This window comes from Salmo salar, unplaced genomic scaffold (assembly GCF_905237065.1).
Source record: "Salmo salar unplaced genomic scaffold, Ssal_v3.1, whole genome shotgun sequence".
Classification (NCBI taxonomy): Eukaryota; Metazoa; Chordata; class Actinopteri; order Salmoniformes; family Salmonidae; genus Salmo; species Salmo salar.
In genome coordinates, this window is record NW_025548829.1 from 13,424 (window position 1) to 30,425 (window position 17,002).

Consider the following 17,002-nt stretch of genomic DNA (forward strand, 5'->3'; position numbering starts at 1 on the left):
AGATTTTGATTTGTTTAACACTTTTTTGGTTACTACATGATTCCACATATGTTATTTCATAGTTTTGATGTCTTCACTGTTATTCTACAATGTAGAAATAGTAAAAAATAAAGAAAATCCCTGGAATGAGTAGGTGTGTCTAAACTTTTGTCTAGTACTCTACATATGGACATATTATAAAGTATGTGCATTAATAGACTCTTAAGGATTCAAGTGGAACTGAGATGAGGAAGTGAATCTGTAGGCCTATGTGATTATGTTACAATTAAGTTACACTTGTTAAATCCATGTGGGACGCTTTCCACACCTTGTAGTGTCCATTTCTTAATGAGTTGAGGCTGTTCAGGACAAAAAAGAGGGGGGACACTCAATATTAGGAGGGTGTTCTTAATGTTACTTTATGTAATGGCACAGATTTGAATGCTTTATGTAATGTATTTTATCTATTGAAATATAGTTTGGATATATTTTAAAATGTGGTTTCATGGTGATTTATAATTTTTTCCAGAATCTCCAACCACCTCAGAGATCAGTCTCTCCAGTACCCAGTCATCTGTCCATGAAGAGTGACTTCTCTATGGCTCATCCTATACACTTTAGTGATGGATCAGGGACCTTTGACCCCAGGTAAGTTACTGGTCAGAATTTATGATATTACTATTGAAGAGGAGAAACTTCAAGATCTGAAACCAGATGTATTTAGTGTATCTGAGTATATACTAGAGGTCGACCGATTATGATTTTTCGACGCCGATACCGATTATTGAAGGGCCGAAAAAAGCCGATACCGATTAATCGGAGGATTTTTTATTTGTAATATTGACAATTACAACAATACTGAATGAACACTTATTTTAACTTAATATAATACATCAACAAAATCAATTTAGCCTCAAATAAATAATGAAACGTTCAATTTGGGTTAAATAATGCAAAAACAAAGTGTTGGAGAAGAAAGTAAAAGTGTAATATTTGCCATGTAAAAAAGCTAACGTTTAAGTTCCTTGCTCAGAACATGAGAACATATGAAAGCTGGTGGTTCCTTTTAACATGAGTCTTCAATATTCCCAGGTAAGAAGTTTTAGGTTGTAGTTATTATAGGACTATTTCTCTCTATACGATTTGTATTTCATATACCTTTGACTGTTGGATGTTCTTATAGGCACTTTAGTATTGCCAGTGTAACAGTATAGCTTCCGTCCCTCTCCTCACCCCTACCTGGGCTCGAACCAGGAACACATCGACAACAGCCACCCTCGAAGCATCGTTACCCATCGCTCCACAAAAGCCGCGGCCCTTGCAGAGCAAGGGGAACAACTACTTCAAGGTCTCAGAGCGAGTGACATCACCGATTGAAACGCTAATAGCGCGCACCCGGCTAACTAGCTAGCCATTTCACATCAGTTACACCAGCCTAATCTCGTGAGTTGATAGGCTTGAAGTCATAAACAGCTCAATGCTTGAAGCACAGTGAAGAGCTGCTGGCAAACGCACAAATTGCTGTTTGAATAAATGCTTACGAGCCTGCTGCTCCCTACCATCGCTCAGTCAGACTGCTCTATCAAATATCAAATCATAGACTTATTATGACATAATAACACACACAAATACAAGCCTTTGGTCATTAATATGGTAGAATCCGGAAACTATCATTTCGAAAACAAAACGTTTATTCTTTTCAGTGAAATACGGAACCGTTCCGTATTTTATCTAACGGGTGGCATCCCTAAGTGTAAATATTACTGTTACATTGTACAACCTTCAATGTTATGTCATAATTAAGTACAATTCTGGCAAATTAATTACGGTCTTTGTTAGGAATAAATGGACTTCACACAGTTTGCAACGAGCCAGGCGGCCCAAACTGCTGCATATACCCTGACTGCTTGCACGGAACGCAAGAGAAGTGACACAATTTCCCTAATTATAAGAAATTCATGTTAGCAGGCAATATTAACTAAATATGCAGGTTTAAAAATATATACTTGTGTATTGATTTTAAAGAAAGGCATTGATGTTTATGGTTAAGTACACATTGTTGCAATGACAGTGCTAAATCATCACCCGTTTGGCAAAGTAGGCTGTGATTCGATGAGAAATTAACAGGCACCGCATCGATTATATTCAAAGCAGGACAAGCTAGATAAACTAGTAATATCATCAACCATGTGTAGTTAACTAGTGATTATGTTAAGATTGATTGTTTTTTATAAGATAAGTTTAATGCTAGCTAGCAACTTACCTTGGCTTCTTGCTGCCCTCGCGTAACAGGTAGTCAGCCTGCCACACAGGCTCCTCGTGGAGTGCAATGTAAGGCAGGTGGTTAGAGCGTTGGACTAGTAACCAGAAGGTTGCAAAAACGAATCCCCGAGCTGACAAGGTAAAAATCTGTCATTCTGCCCCTGAACAAGGCAGTTAACCCACTGTTGCTAGGCCGTCATTGGAAATAAGAATGTGTTCTTAACTGACTTGCCTAGTTAAACAAAGGTGTAAAAAGAAATCGGCCACAATCGGTGTCCAAAAATACCGATTTCCGATTGTTATGAAAACTTGAAATCGGCCCCAATTAATCGGCCATTCCGATTAATCAGTCAACCTCAAGTATATACTGTTAAGCATCTGCTTATAATTTGTTGTTTATGTCATATATTTTAAGACACTGAGTGTACAAAACATTATGAACACCTGCTTTTTCCATGACGTAGATTGACAAGGTGAATCAAATCAAATTTTATCAGTCACATGTGCCGAATACAACAGGTGTAGACCTTACAGTGAAATGCTTTCCTACAAGCCCCTAACCAACAATACAGTTTAAAAAAGTATGAATAAGAATAAGAGATAAAAGTAAAGAGCAGCAGTAAAAATAACAATTGCGAGGTTATATACAGGGGGGTACCGGTACAGAGTCAATGTGCAGGGGGCACCGGTTAGTCGAGGTAATATGTACATGTAGGTAGAGTTATTAAAGTGACCATGCATAGATGATAACAGAGAGTAGCAGCGGCATATGGGGGGGGGGGGGGCAATGCAAATAGTCTGGGTGGCCATTTGATTAGATGTTCAGGAGTCTTATGGCTTTGGGGTAGAAGCTGTTTAGAAGCCTCTTGGGCCTAGACTTGGCACTCCGGTACCGCTTGCCGTGCGGTAGCAGAGAGAACAGTCTATGACTACGGTGGCTGGAGTCTTTGACAATTTTTAGGGCCTTCCTCTGACACCGCCTGGTATAGTGGTCCTGGATAGCAGTTGCCATATCATGCAGTGATGCCACCAGTCAGGATGCTCTTGATGGTGCAGCTGTAGAACCTTTTGAAGATCTGAGGACCCACGCCAAATCTTTTCAGTCTCCTGAGAGGGAATAGGTTTTGTCGTGCCCTTTTCACGACTGACTTGGTGTGCTTGGACCATGTTAGTTTGTTGGTGATGCGGATGCCAAGGAACTTGAAGCTCTCAACCTGCTCCACTACAGCCCTGTCGATGAGAATGGGGGTCCTGCTCGGTCCTCCTTTTCCTGTAGTCTACAATCATCTCCTTTGTCTTGATCACGTTGAGGGAGAGGTTGTTGTCCTGGGACCACACGGCCAGGTCTCTGACCTCCCTATAGGTTGTCTCATCGTTGTCAGTGATCAGGCCTACCACTGTTGTGTCATCAGCAAACTTAATGATGGTGTTGGAGTCGTGCCTGGCTGTGCAGCCATGAATGAAAAGGAGTACAGGAGGGGACTGATCACGCACCCCTGAGGGGCCCCTGTGTTGAGGATCAGTGTGGCGGATGTGTTGTTACCTACCCGTACCACCTGGGTGCGGCCTATCAGGAAGTCCAGGAACCAGTTGCAGAGGGAGGTGTTTAGTCCCAGGGTCCTTAGTTTGTTGATTAGCTTAGAGGGCTCTATGGTGTTGATTGCTGAATTGTAGTCAATGAATAGCATTCTCGCAAAGGTGTTCCTTTTGTCCAGCTGGGAAAGGGCAGTGTGGAGTGCAATAGAAATTGCATCATCTGTGGATTTGTTGGGGCGGTATGCAAATTGCAGTGGGCCTTGGGTTTCTGGGTTAATGGTGTTGATGTGAGCCATGACCAGCCTTTCAAAGCACTTCATGGCTACAGACATGAGTGTTACGGGTCCGTAGTCATTTAGGCAGGCTACCTTAGTGTTCTTGGGCACAGGGACTATGATGGTCTGCTTAAAATATGTTGGTATTATAGACTCGGACAGGGAGAGGTTGAAGATGTCAGTGAAGACGCTTGCTAGTTCGTCCGCGCATGCTCGCAGTACACATCCTGGTAATCCGTTTGGCCCTGCGGCCTTGTGAATGTTGACCTGTTTAAAGGTCTTACATCGACTGCTGAGAGCCTGATCACACAGTCGTCTGGAAGAGCTGGTGTAGTTTGATTCGATCTCAGTCCTGTATTGATGCTTTGCCTGTTTGATGGTTCGTCGGAGGGCATAGTGGGATTTCTTATAGGCTTCCAGGTTAGCTCCTTGAAACATGAAAAGCTATGATCCCTTGTTGATGTCACTTGTTGAATCCACACCAATCAGTGCCAGGCGCACAGATTTGTGTTAATCAAATCAAATCAAATGTATTTATATAGCCCTTCTTACATCAGCTGATATTCTCAAAGTGCTGTACAGAAACCCAGCCTAAATCCCCAAACAGCAAGCAATGCAGGTGTAGAAGCACGGTGGCTAGGAAAAACTCCCATGAAAGGCCAAAACCTAGGAAGAAACCTAGAGAGGAACCAGGCTATGAGGGGTGGCCAGTCCTCTTCTAGCTGTGCCGGGGTGGAGATTATGACAGAACATGGCCAAGATGTTCAAATGTTCATAAATGACCAGCATGGTCAAATAATAATAATCATAGTAGTTGTCGAGGGTGCAACAAGTCAGCAACTCAAGAGTAAGTGTCAGTTGGCTTTTTCATAGCCGATCTTTGAGTGTATCTCTACCGCTCCTGCTGTCTCTAGAGAGTTGAAAACAGCAGGTCTGGGACAGGTAGCACGTCCGGTGAATAGGTCAGGGTTCCAGCAGGTCTGGGACAGCAGATCTGGGACAGGTGGCACGTCCGGTGAACAGGTCAGGGTTCCATAGCCGCAGGCAGAACAGTTGGACACTAGAGCAGCAGCACGGCCAGGTGGACTGGGGACAGCAAGGAGTCATCATTCCAGGTAGTCCTGAGGCATGGTCCTAAGGCTCAGGTCCTCCGAGAGTGAAAAAGAGAGAATTAGAGAGAGTGTATTTAAATTCACATAGGACACCGGATAAGACAAGAGAAATACTCCAGATGTAACAGACTGACCCTAGCCCCCCGACACATAAACTACTGCAGCATAAATACTGGAGGCTGAGACAGGAGGGGTCAGGAGACACTGTGGCCCAATCCGATGATACGGACAGGGCCAAACAGGCAGGATATAACCCCACCCACTTTGCCAAAGCACAGCCCCCACACCACTGGAGGGATATCTCCAACCACCAACTAACCATCCTGAGACAAGGCCGAGTATAGCGCACAAAGATCTCCACCAGAAACGCTGCTGGGTTTTTCACGCTTAACAGTTTCCCATGTGTCTCAAGAATGGTCCACAACCCAAAGGACATCCAGCCCACTTGACACAACTGTGGGAATCATAGGAGTCAACGTGGGCCAGCATCTCTGTGGAACGCTTTCTACACCTTGAAGAGTCAATGCCTTGACAAGTTGAGGCTAATTTTAGGGCAAAAAGGTGGGGGGCATTTAGTATTAGGAGGGTGTTCTTAATGTTTTGTACACTCAGTGTATGTCTTTTGCTTTATGTAATGGCATATATTTTAATGATTTATGTAATGTATGTAATCTATTGATATATAATTTTGATACATTTTGAAATGTACTTACATGGTGATTCATTTTGTTTTTCAGAATCTCCAAGCAAACTCAGTCTCTCCAGAGATCAGTCTCTCCAGTACCCAGTCATCTGTCCATGAAGAGTGACTTCTCTATGGATCATCCCATTTATTTTAGTGATGGATCAAAGACCGTTGGAAGCAGGTAAGTTACTGGTCAGAATTGATGATATTACTATTGAAGAGGAGAAACTTCAAGATCTGAAACCAGATGCATTTTGTGTATCTGAGTATGTACTGTACAGCAGTGGTCACCAACCTTTTCTAAGTCTAGATCACTTTCACAGTAAAAAAAAATGGCTGAGATTTACTGCTCAGATTGTTTTTTTTACATTAACCTCACACAAACAGTTTTGTAGGAATGAGGTTTGGGCAGTAGGCCTAATACATTATCCCAGCATTAGGCTATATGATTGGACTGCCAATGTTGTTATTAATCAGACCATACTATATTTCAAAACTCTAGCTTTGATACCAAAATAGATCAGTTGGTTTAATACAGCAGCTCTTTGCTGTATTCATTGACAGTCTCTCTGTGGTCATGGTTTTAAAAGATATTAAATCTTACATAAGCTAGTAGCCTATTAAACTTGGCTGTGGCCAGAGTCATGGAAGCTCTGTAGCCACAGTGATTTGAGCTATCTACGCAGTAGGTGCACTCGATTTAGTCACAGATTTGTGGAGCAATTCTGTGGAGCAAGAATTGAAATAAATAGCTTTTTATTCTACTGGACTGATGGTATCTGCATCTGAAGGTCAACGAGGTCAAATCACGACGTCAGTGAACTTCAGGTCGAAAAGTTGGAGCTCTAGAAATATGCCTGAGTTTCCGACTTGGATTTCCGAGTTGGATGACATTTCAAAATGATTGTTCCCAACCACCTCTCACGGTCCCTGCTCTCTCCCTTCTTTCCTCCGGTGAGACTGACCAGAGAGGGGGGACACCGTCTTCCACTTGATGTTGAAACTCGAGTCGCACCGCATCTGCCTCATGCACAAATTCATGTTGTTCCTATGACCAGAGAAAGCGAAAAATTCCTAAATATTAAAATCGACACGACGAGCTGCTAATAATAATAAACCGCAAGGCAATCGATACTTGGCTACTCTTTCATTGGCGATGCAGCCCGAGCAGAAGTATGGAGAAGTGCGCATTGTAAAATAGTTTTATGTAAACAGTGACCGTGCTGAAAATAAACTTAAACATGAACTCTCATAAAAACAGCAGCTCTTTGCTGTATTCGTTGACAGTCTCTCTGTGGTCATGGTTTTAAAATATATTAAATCTTACGTAAGCCTATTAAACTTGGCTGTGGCCAGAGTCATGGAAGCTCTGTAGCCACAGTGATTTGAGCTATCTACGCAGTAGGTGCACTCGATTTAGTCACAGATTTGCCAGTCCTCCGGGAAGGCAGAGTTTGTCTCATGGGAACACGTTGCTTACCCGGTGCGCAGGACGTTTGAATCAAGTGCACCTACAGGCAACAACTCAACACGATTTTAAAAAGGAGCGCAAGCCTTTATAGTTGGTTGGCTTTTCTACAGAAATATTTGGTGATCGACTAGGAATGCCTTGAAGATTGACCGGTTGGAGAACCACTGCTGTAAAGCATCTGCTTATAATTTGTTGTTTATGTCAATTATTTGAAGACACTGAGTGTACAAAACATTATGAACATCTGCTTTTTCCACGACATAATTGACAAGGTGAATCCAGGTGAAAGCAATGATCCCTTATTGATGTCACTTGTTAAATCCACTTCAGTCAGTGTAGATGAAGGGGAGTAGACATGTTTATTAGGGATGCACCGATATGACATTTTTGGCCGATAACCATATCCAATATTTTCCTTGTCAAACAACCCGATATCTGATATTTTCCTTGCCAAACAACCTGATACCGATTTCCAGTATTTTCCTTGCCAAACAACCCGATATCCAGTATTTTCCTTGCCAAACAACCCGATATCTGACATTTTCCTTGTCAAACAACCCGATACCGATATCCGATATTTTCCTTGCCAACAACCCGATATCCTATCGTTTCCTTGCCAAACAACCCGATATCCAGTATTTTCCTTGCCAAAGAACCTGATATCTGATATTTTCGTTACCAAACAACCCGATACCGATATCCAGTATTTTCGTTACCAAACAACCCGATACCGATATTCAGTATTTTATTTGACAAACAACCCGATATCCTTTATTTTCGTTACCAAACAACTCCAAACCGATATTCAGTATTTTCCTTGCCAAACAACCCGATATCCAGTATTTTATTTGCCAAACAACCCGATATCTGACATTTTCCTTGTCAAACAACCCGATACCGATATCCGTTATTTAACTTGCCAAACAACCCGATATCTGATATTTTCCTTGCCAAACAACCCGATACCAATATCCAGTATTTTCCTTGCCAAACAACCCGATTTCCAGTATTTTCCTTGCCAAACAACCCGATACCGATATCCGATATTTTCCTTGCCAAACAACCCGATATCCAATATTTTCCTTGCCAAACAACATCCGATATTTTCCATGCTAAACAACCCGATACCGATATCCGAAATTTTCTTTGCCAAACAACCCGATATCTGATATTTTCCTTGTCAAACAACCCGATACCGATATCCAGTATTTTCCTTGCCAAACAACCCGATATCTGATATTTTCCTTGCCAAACAACCCGATACCAATATCCAGTATTTTCCTTACCAAACAACCCGATATCCAGTATTTTTCTTACCAAACAACCCGATACCGATATCCGATATTTTCCTTGCCAAACAACCCGATATCCAATATTTTCCTTGCCAAACAACCCGATATCCGATATTTTCCTTGCCAAACAACATCCAATATTTTCCATGCAAAACAACCCGATAAGATATCTGAAATTTTCTTTGCCAAACAACCCGATATCCGATATTTTCCATGCCAAACAACCCGATACCGATATCCGAAATGTTCTTTGCCAAACAACCCGATATCTGATATTTTCCTTGCCAAACAACCCGATACCGATATCCAGTATTTTCCTTGCCAAACAACCCGATATCTGATAATTTCCTTGCCTAACAACCCGATACCGATATCCAGTATTTTCCTTGCCAAACAACCCGATATCCATTATTTTCCTTACAAAACAACCCAATACCGATATTCGATATTTTCCTTGCCAAACAACCCGATATCCAATATTTTCCTTGCCAAACAACCAGATATCCAGTATTTTCCTTGCCAAACAAGCCGATATCCGATATTTTCCATGCCAAACAACCCGATACCGATATCCGAAATGTTCTTTGCCCAACAACCCGATATCCAGTATTTTACTTGGCAAACAACCCGATATCTGATATTTTCTTTGCCAAACAATCTACCGATATCCAGTATTTTCCTTGCCAAACAACCCGATATCGACATTTTCCTTGTCAAACTTCCCGATACCGATATCCAGTATTTTCCTTGCCAAACAACCTGATATCTGATATTTTTCTTGCCAAACATCCCGATATCCAATATTTTCCTTGCCAAACAACCCGATATCCAGTATTTTCCTTACCAAACAACCCGATACCGATATCCGGTATTTTCCTTGCCAAACAACCTGATATCTGATATTTTCCTTGCCAAACATCCCGATATCGAGTATTTTCCTTGCCAAACAACCCTATAGTACAGTATTTTCCTTGCCAAACAACCCGATATCCAGTATTTTCCTTGCCAAACAACCCGATATCTGACATTTTCCTTGTCAAACAACCCGATACCGATATCCGATATTTTCCTTGCCAACAACCCGATATCCAATATTTTCCTTGCCAAACAACCCGATATCCAGTATTTTCCTTGCCAAAGAACCTGATATCCAGTATTTTCCTTACCAGACAACTCGATACCGATATCCAGTATTTCCCTTGCCAAACAACCCGATATCCAGTATTTTCCTTGTCAAACAACCCGAAACCGATATCCAGTATTTTCCGTGCCAAACAACCCGATATCCAGTATTTTCCTTGCCAAACGACCTGATATCCAGTTTTTTCCTTGTCAAACAACCCAATAGCCAATATTTTCCTTGCCAAACAACCGATATTCAGTATTTTCCTTGCCAAACAACCCATATCCAGTATTTTCCTTGCCAAACAACCCGATATCTGATATTTTCTTTGCCAAACAACCTGATTCGATATAGATTTTCCTTGCCAAATATCCGATATCTGATATTTTCCTTGTGAAACAACCGATACCGATATCCAGTATTTTCCTTGCCAAACAACCTGATATCCGATATTTTCCTTGCCAAACAACATCTGATATTTTCCATGCTAAACAACCCGATACCGATATCCGAAATGTTCTTTGCCAAACAACCCGATATCTGATATTTTCCTTGCCAAACAACCCGATACCAATATCCAGTATTTTCCTTGCCAAACAACCCGATATCTGATATTTTCCTTGCCTAACAACCCGATACCGATATCCAGTATTTTCCTTGCCAAACAACCCGATATCCAGTATTTTCCTTGCCAAACAACCCGATATTTGACATTTTCCTTGTCAAACAACCCGATATTTGACATTTTCCTTGTCAAACAACCCGATAATTTGACATTTTCCTTGTCAAACAACCCGATACCGATATCCAATATTTTCCTTGCCAAACAACCCGATATCCAGTATTTTCCTTGCCAAACACCCCGATATCCAATATTTCCCCTGCCAAACAACCCGATACAGATATCCAGTATTTTGTTGTGTATGTCAATTATTTGAAGACACTGAGTGTACAAAACATTATGAACATCTGCTATTTCCATGACATAATTGACAAGGTGAATCCAGGTGAAAGCAATGATCCCATATTGATGTCACTTGTTAAATCCACTTCAGTCAGTGTAGATGAAGGGGAGTAGACATGTTTATTAGGGATGCACCGATATGACATTTTTGGCCAATACCCATATCCGATTTTTTCCTTGTCAAACAACCCAATAGCCAATATTTTCCTTGCCAAACAACCCGGTATCTGATATTTTCGTTACCGAACAACCCGATACCGATATCCAGTATTTTCCTTACCAAACAACCCGATACCGATATTCAGTATTTTATTTGACAAACAACCCGATATCCTTTATTTTCGTTACCAAACAACTCCATACCGATATTCAATATTTTCCTTGCCAAACAACCCGATATCCAGTATTTTATTTGCCAAACAACCCGATAGCTGACATTTTCCTTGTCAAACAACCCGATACCGATATCCGGTATTTTCCTTGCCAAACAACCCGATTTCCAGTATTTTCCTTACCAAACAACCCGATACCGATATCCGATATTTTCCTTGCCAAACAACCCGATATCCAATATTTTCCTTGCCAAACAACATCCGATATTTTCCATGCTAAACAACCCGATACCGATATCCGAAATTTTCTTTGCCAAACAACCCGATATCTGATATTTTCCTTGTCAAACAACCCGATACCGATATCCAGTATTTTCCTTCCCAAACAACCTGATATCTGATATTTTCCTTGCCAAACATCCCGATATCCAATATTTTCCTTGCCAAACAACCCGATATCCAGTATTTTACTTGCCAAACAACCCGATATCTGATATTTTCCATGCCAAACACCCCGATACCAATATCAGAAATGTTCATTGCCAAAAAACCAAACATCCCGATATCCAATATTTTCCTTGCCAAACAACCCGATATCCAGTATTTTCCTTACCAAACAACCCGATACCGATAGCCGATATTTTCCTTGCCAAACAACCCGATATCCAATATTTTCCTTGCCAAACATCCCGATATCCAGTATTTTCCTTGCCAAACAACCTGATATCTGACATTTTCCTTGTCAAACAACCTGATACCCAGTATTTTCCTTGCCAAACACCCCGATATCCAATATTTCCCTTGCCAAACAACCCCATACCGATATCCAGTATTTTCCTTGCCAAACAACCCGATACCAATAACCGATATTAAAAATTTTAGCAGCCTTCTAAGCATTCTAGTACAGTTAAATAGTTTAAACACACACACACACACTGAACAAAAATGTACACTGCTCAAAAAAATAAAGGGAACACTTAAACAACACATCCTAGATCTGAATGAAAGAAATAATCTTATTAAATACTTTTTTCTTTACATAGTTGAATGTGCTGACAACAAAATCACACAAAAAGAATCAATGGAAATCCAATGTATCAACCCATGGAGGTCTGGATTTGGAGTCACACTCAAAATTAAAGTGGAAAACCACACTACAGGCTGATCCAACTTTGATGTAATGTCCTTAAAACAAGTCAAAATGAGGCTCAGTAGTGTGTGTGGCCTCCACGTGCCTGTATGACCTCCCTACAACGCCTGGGCATGCTCCTGATGAGGTTGCGGATGGTCTCCTGAGGGATCTCCTCCCAGACCTGGACTAAAGCATCCGCCAACTCCTGGACAGTCTGTGGTGCAACGTGGCGTTGGTGGATGGAGCGAGACATGATGTCCCAGATGTGCTCAATTGGATTCAGGTCTGGGGAACGGGTGGGCCAGTCCATAGCATCAATGCCTTCCTCTTGCAGGAACTGCTGACACACTCCAGCCACATGAGGTCTAGCATTGTCTTGCATTAGGAGGAACCCAGGGCCAACCGTACCAGCATATGGTCTCACAAGGGGTCTGAGGATCTCATCTCGGTACCTAATGGCAGTTAGGCTACCTCTGGCGAGCACATGGAGGGCTGTGCGGCCCCCCAAAGAAATGCCACCCCACACCATGACTGACCCACCGCCAAACCGGTCATGCTGGAGGATGTTGCAGGCAGCAGAACGTTCTCCACGGGCGTCTCCAGACTCTGTCACGTCTGTCACATGTGCTCAGTGTGAACCTGCTTTCATCTGTGAAGAGCACAGGGTGCCAGTGGCGAATTTGCCAATCTTGGTGTTCTCTGGCAAATGCCAAACGTCCTGCACGGTGTTGGGCTGTAAGCACAACCCCCACCTGTGGACGTCGGGCCCTCATACCACCCTCATGGAGTCTGTTTCTGACCGTTTGAGCAGACACATGCACATTTGTGGCCTGCTGGAGGTCATTTTGCAGGGCTCTGGCAGTGCTCCTCCTGCTCCTCCTTGCACAAAGGCGGAGGTAGCGGTCCTGCTGCTGGGTTGTTGCCCTCCTACGGCCTCCTCCACGTCTCCTGATGTACTGGCCTGTCTCCTGGTAGCGCCTCCATGCTCTGGACACTACGCTGACAGACACAGCAAACCTTCTTGCCACAGCTCGCATTGATGTGCCATCCTGGATGAGCTGCACTACCTGAGCCACTTGTGTGGGTTGTAGACTCCGTCTCATGCTACCACTAGAGTGAAAGCACAGCCAGCATTCAAAAGTGACCAAAACATCAGCCAGGAAGCATAGGAACTGAGAAGTGCTCTGTGGTCTCCACCTGCAGTACCACTCCTTTATTGGGGGTGTCTTGCTTATTGCCTATAATTTCCACCTGTTGTCTATTCCATTTGCACAACAGCATGTGAAATTTATTGTCAATCAGTGTTGCTTCCTAAGTGGACAGTTTGATTTCACAGAAGTGTGATTGACTTGGAGTTACATTGTGTTGTTTAAGTGTTCCCTTTATTTTTTTGAGCAGTATACTTTGTTGGCATTTACGTATGTCCCCATTACCATTAAAACATAATCAAAACCTATTTATTTTACTTACTTGCTGCCGGGCGCACCGATTTGTATCAAGAACTGCAACGCTGAGGGGTTTTTCATGCTCAACAGTTTCTCATGTGTCTCAAGAATGGTCCACAACCCAAAGGACATCCAGCCCACTTGACACAACTGTGGGAATCATAGAAGTCAACGTGGGCCAGCATCTCTGTGGAACGCTTTCTACACCTTGAAGAGTCAATGCCTTGACGAGTTGAGGCTGTTTTGAGGGCAAAAAGGGGGGGGGACACAATATTAGGAGGGTGTTCTTAATGTTTTGTACGCTCAGTGTATGTTTTTTGCTTTATGTAATACCATATATTTTAATGCTTTATGTGATGTATGTAATCGATTGATATATAATTTGGATATATTTTGAAATCTAGTTACATGGTGATTCATTTTGTTTTTCAGAATCTCCAAGCAAACTCAGTCTCTCCAGAGATCAGTCTCTCCAGTACCCAGTCATCTGTCCATGAAGAGTGACTTCTCTATGGATCATCCCATTTATTTTAGTGATGGATCAAAGACCGTTGGAAGCAGGTAAGTTACTGGTCAGAATTGATGATATTACTATTGAAGAGGAGAAACTTCAAGATCTGAAACCAGATGCATTTTGTGTATCTGAGTATGTACTGTACAGCAGTGGTCACCAACCTTTTCTAAGTCTAGATCACTTTCACAGTAAAAAAAAATGGCTGAGATTTACTGCTCAGATTGTTTTTTTTTACATTAACCTCACACAAACAGTTTTGTAGGAATGAGGTTTGGGCAGTAGGCCTAATACATTATCCCAGCATTAGGCTATATGATTGGACTGCCAATGTTGTTATTAATCAGACCATACTATATTTCAAAACTCTAGCTTTGATACCAAAATAGATCAGTTGGTTTAATACAGCAGCTCTTTGCTGTATTCATTGACAGTCTCTCTGTGGTCATGGTTTTAAAAGATATTAAATCTTACATAAGCTAGTAGCCTATTAAACTTGGCTGTGGCCAGAGTCATGGAAGCTCTGTAGCCACAGTGATTTGAGCTATCTACGCGGTAGGTGCACTCGATTTAGTCACAGATTTGTGGAGCAATTCTGTGGAGCAAGAATTGAAATAAATAGCTTTTTATTCTACTGGACTGATGGTATCTGCATCTGAAGGTCAACGAGGTCAAATCACGACGTCAGTGAACTTCAGGTCGAAAAGTTGGAGCTCTAGAAATATGCCTGAGTTTCCGACTTGGATTTCCGAGTTGGATGACATTTCAAAATGATTGTTCCCAACCACCTCTCACGGTCCCTGCTCTCTCCCTTCTTTCCTCCGGTGAGACTGACCAGAGAGGGGGGACACCGTCTTCCACCTGATGTTGAAACTCGAGTCGCACCGCATCTGCCTCATGCACAAATTCATGTTGTTCCTATGACCAGAGAAAGCGAAAAATTCCTAAATATTAAAATCGACACGACGAGCTGCTAATAATAATAAACCGCAAGGCAATCGATACTTGGCTACTCTTTCATTGGCGATGCAGCCCGAGCAGAAGTATGGAGAAGTGCGCATTGTAAAATAGTTTTATGTAAACAGTGACCGTGCTGAAAATAAACTTAAACATGAACTCTCATAAAAACAGCAGCTCTTTGCTGTATTCGTTGACAGTCTCTCTGTGGTCATGGTTTTAAAATATATTAAATCTTACGTAAGCCTATTAAACTTGGCTGTGGCCAGAGTCATGGAAGCTCTGTAGCCACAGTGATTTGAGCTATCTACGCAGTAGGTGCACTCGATTTAGTCACAGATTTGCCAGTCCTCCGGGAAGGCAGAGTTTGTCTCATGGGAACACGTTGCTTACCCGGTGCGCAGGACGTTTGAATCAAGTGCACCTACAGGCAACAACTCAACACGATTTTAAAAAGGAGCGCAAGCCTTTATAGTTGGTTGGCTTTTCTACAGAAATATTTGGTGATCGACTAGGAATGCCTTGAAGATTGACCGGTTGGAGAACCACTGCTGTAAAGCATCTGCTTATAATTTGTTGTTTATGTCAATTATTTGAAGACACTGAGTGTACAAAACATTATGAACATCTGCTTTTTCCACGACATAATTGACAAGGTGAATCCAGGTGAAAGCAATGATCCCTTATTGATGTCACTTGTTAAATCCACTTCAGTCAGTGTAGATGAAGGGGAGTAGACATGTTTATTAGGGATGCACCGATATGACATTTTTGGCCGATAACCATATCCAATATTTTCCTTGTCAAACAACCCGATATCTGATATTTTCCTTGCCAAACAACCTGATACCGATTTCCAGTATTTTCCTTGCCAAACAACCCGATATCCAGTATTTTCCTTGCCAAACAACCCGATATCTGACATTTTCCTTGTCAAACAACCCGATACCGATATCCGATATTTTCCTTGCCAACAACCCGATATCCTATCGTTTCCTTGCCAAACAACCCGATATCCAGTATTTTCCTTGCCAAAGAACCTGATATCCAGTATTTTCCTTACCAGACAACTCGATACCGATATCCAGTATTTCCCTTGCCAAACAACCCGATACCAATATCCAGTATTTTCCTTGCCAAACAACCCGATTTCCAGTATTTTCCTTACCAAACAACCCGATACCGATATCCGCTATTTTCCTTGCCAAACAACCCGATATCCAATATGTTCCTTGCCAAACAACATCCGATATTTTCCATGCTAAACAACCCGATACCGATATCCGAAATTTTCTTTGCCAAACAACCCGATATCTGATATTTTCCTTGTCAAACAACCCGATACCGATTTCCAGTATTTTCCTTCCCAAACAACCTGATATCTGATATTTTCCTTGCCAAACAACCCGATACCAATATCCAGTATTTTCCTTACCAAACAATCCGATATCCAGTATTTTCCTTACCAAACAACCCGATACCGATATTTTCCTTGCCAAACAACCCGATATCCAATATTTTCCTTGCCAAACAACCCGATACCCATATCCTATATTGTCCTTGCCAAACAACACCCGATATCCAATATTTTCCTTGCCAAACAACCCGATATCCGATATTTTCCTTGCCAAACAACATCCAATATTTTCCATGCTAAACAACCCGATAAAGATATCTGAAATTTTCTTTGCCAAACAACCCGATATCCGATATTTTCCTTGCCAAACAACCCGATATCCGATATTTTCCATGCCAAACAACCCGATACCGATATCCGAAATGTTCTTTGCCAAACAACCCGATATCTGATATTTTCCTTGCCAAACAACCAAATATCCAGTATTTTCCTTGCCAAACAAGCCGATATCCGATATTTTCCATGCCAAACAACCCGATACCGATATCCGAAATGTTCTTTGCCCAACA

General features: G+C 41.9%; 1 protein-coding gene across 3 annotated transcripts in view; it reads left to right on the forward strand.

The window, feature by feature from the left end:
- LOC123733362 (uncharacterized) overlaps nt 1-17,002 on the forward strand; it is a 79,345-nt gene that overhangs the window by 11,472 nt on the left and 50,871 nt on the right. For all 3 annotated transcript variants that reach the window (XM_045712779.1, XM_045712778.1, XM_045712780.1), the window contains exons 2-4: nt 509-627; nt 5,902-6,030; nt 14,041-14,169. In XM_045712779.1, coding sequence (XP_045568735.1) covers nt 560-627; nt 5,902-6,030; nt 14,041-14,169 — 326 coding nt within the window. In that variant the 5' untranslated portion in view covers nt 509-559. The remainder of the gene's footprint in view (nt 1-508; nt 628-5,901; nt 6,031-14,040; nt 14,170-17,002) is intronic.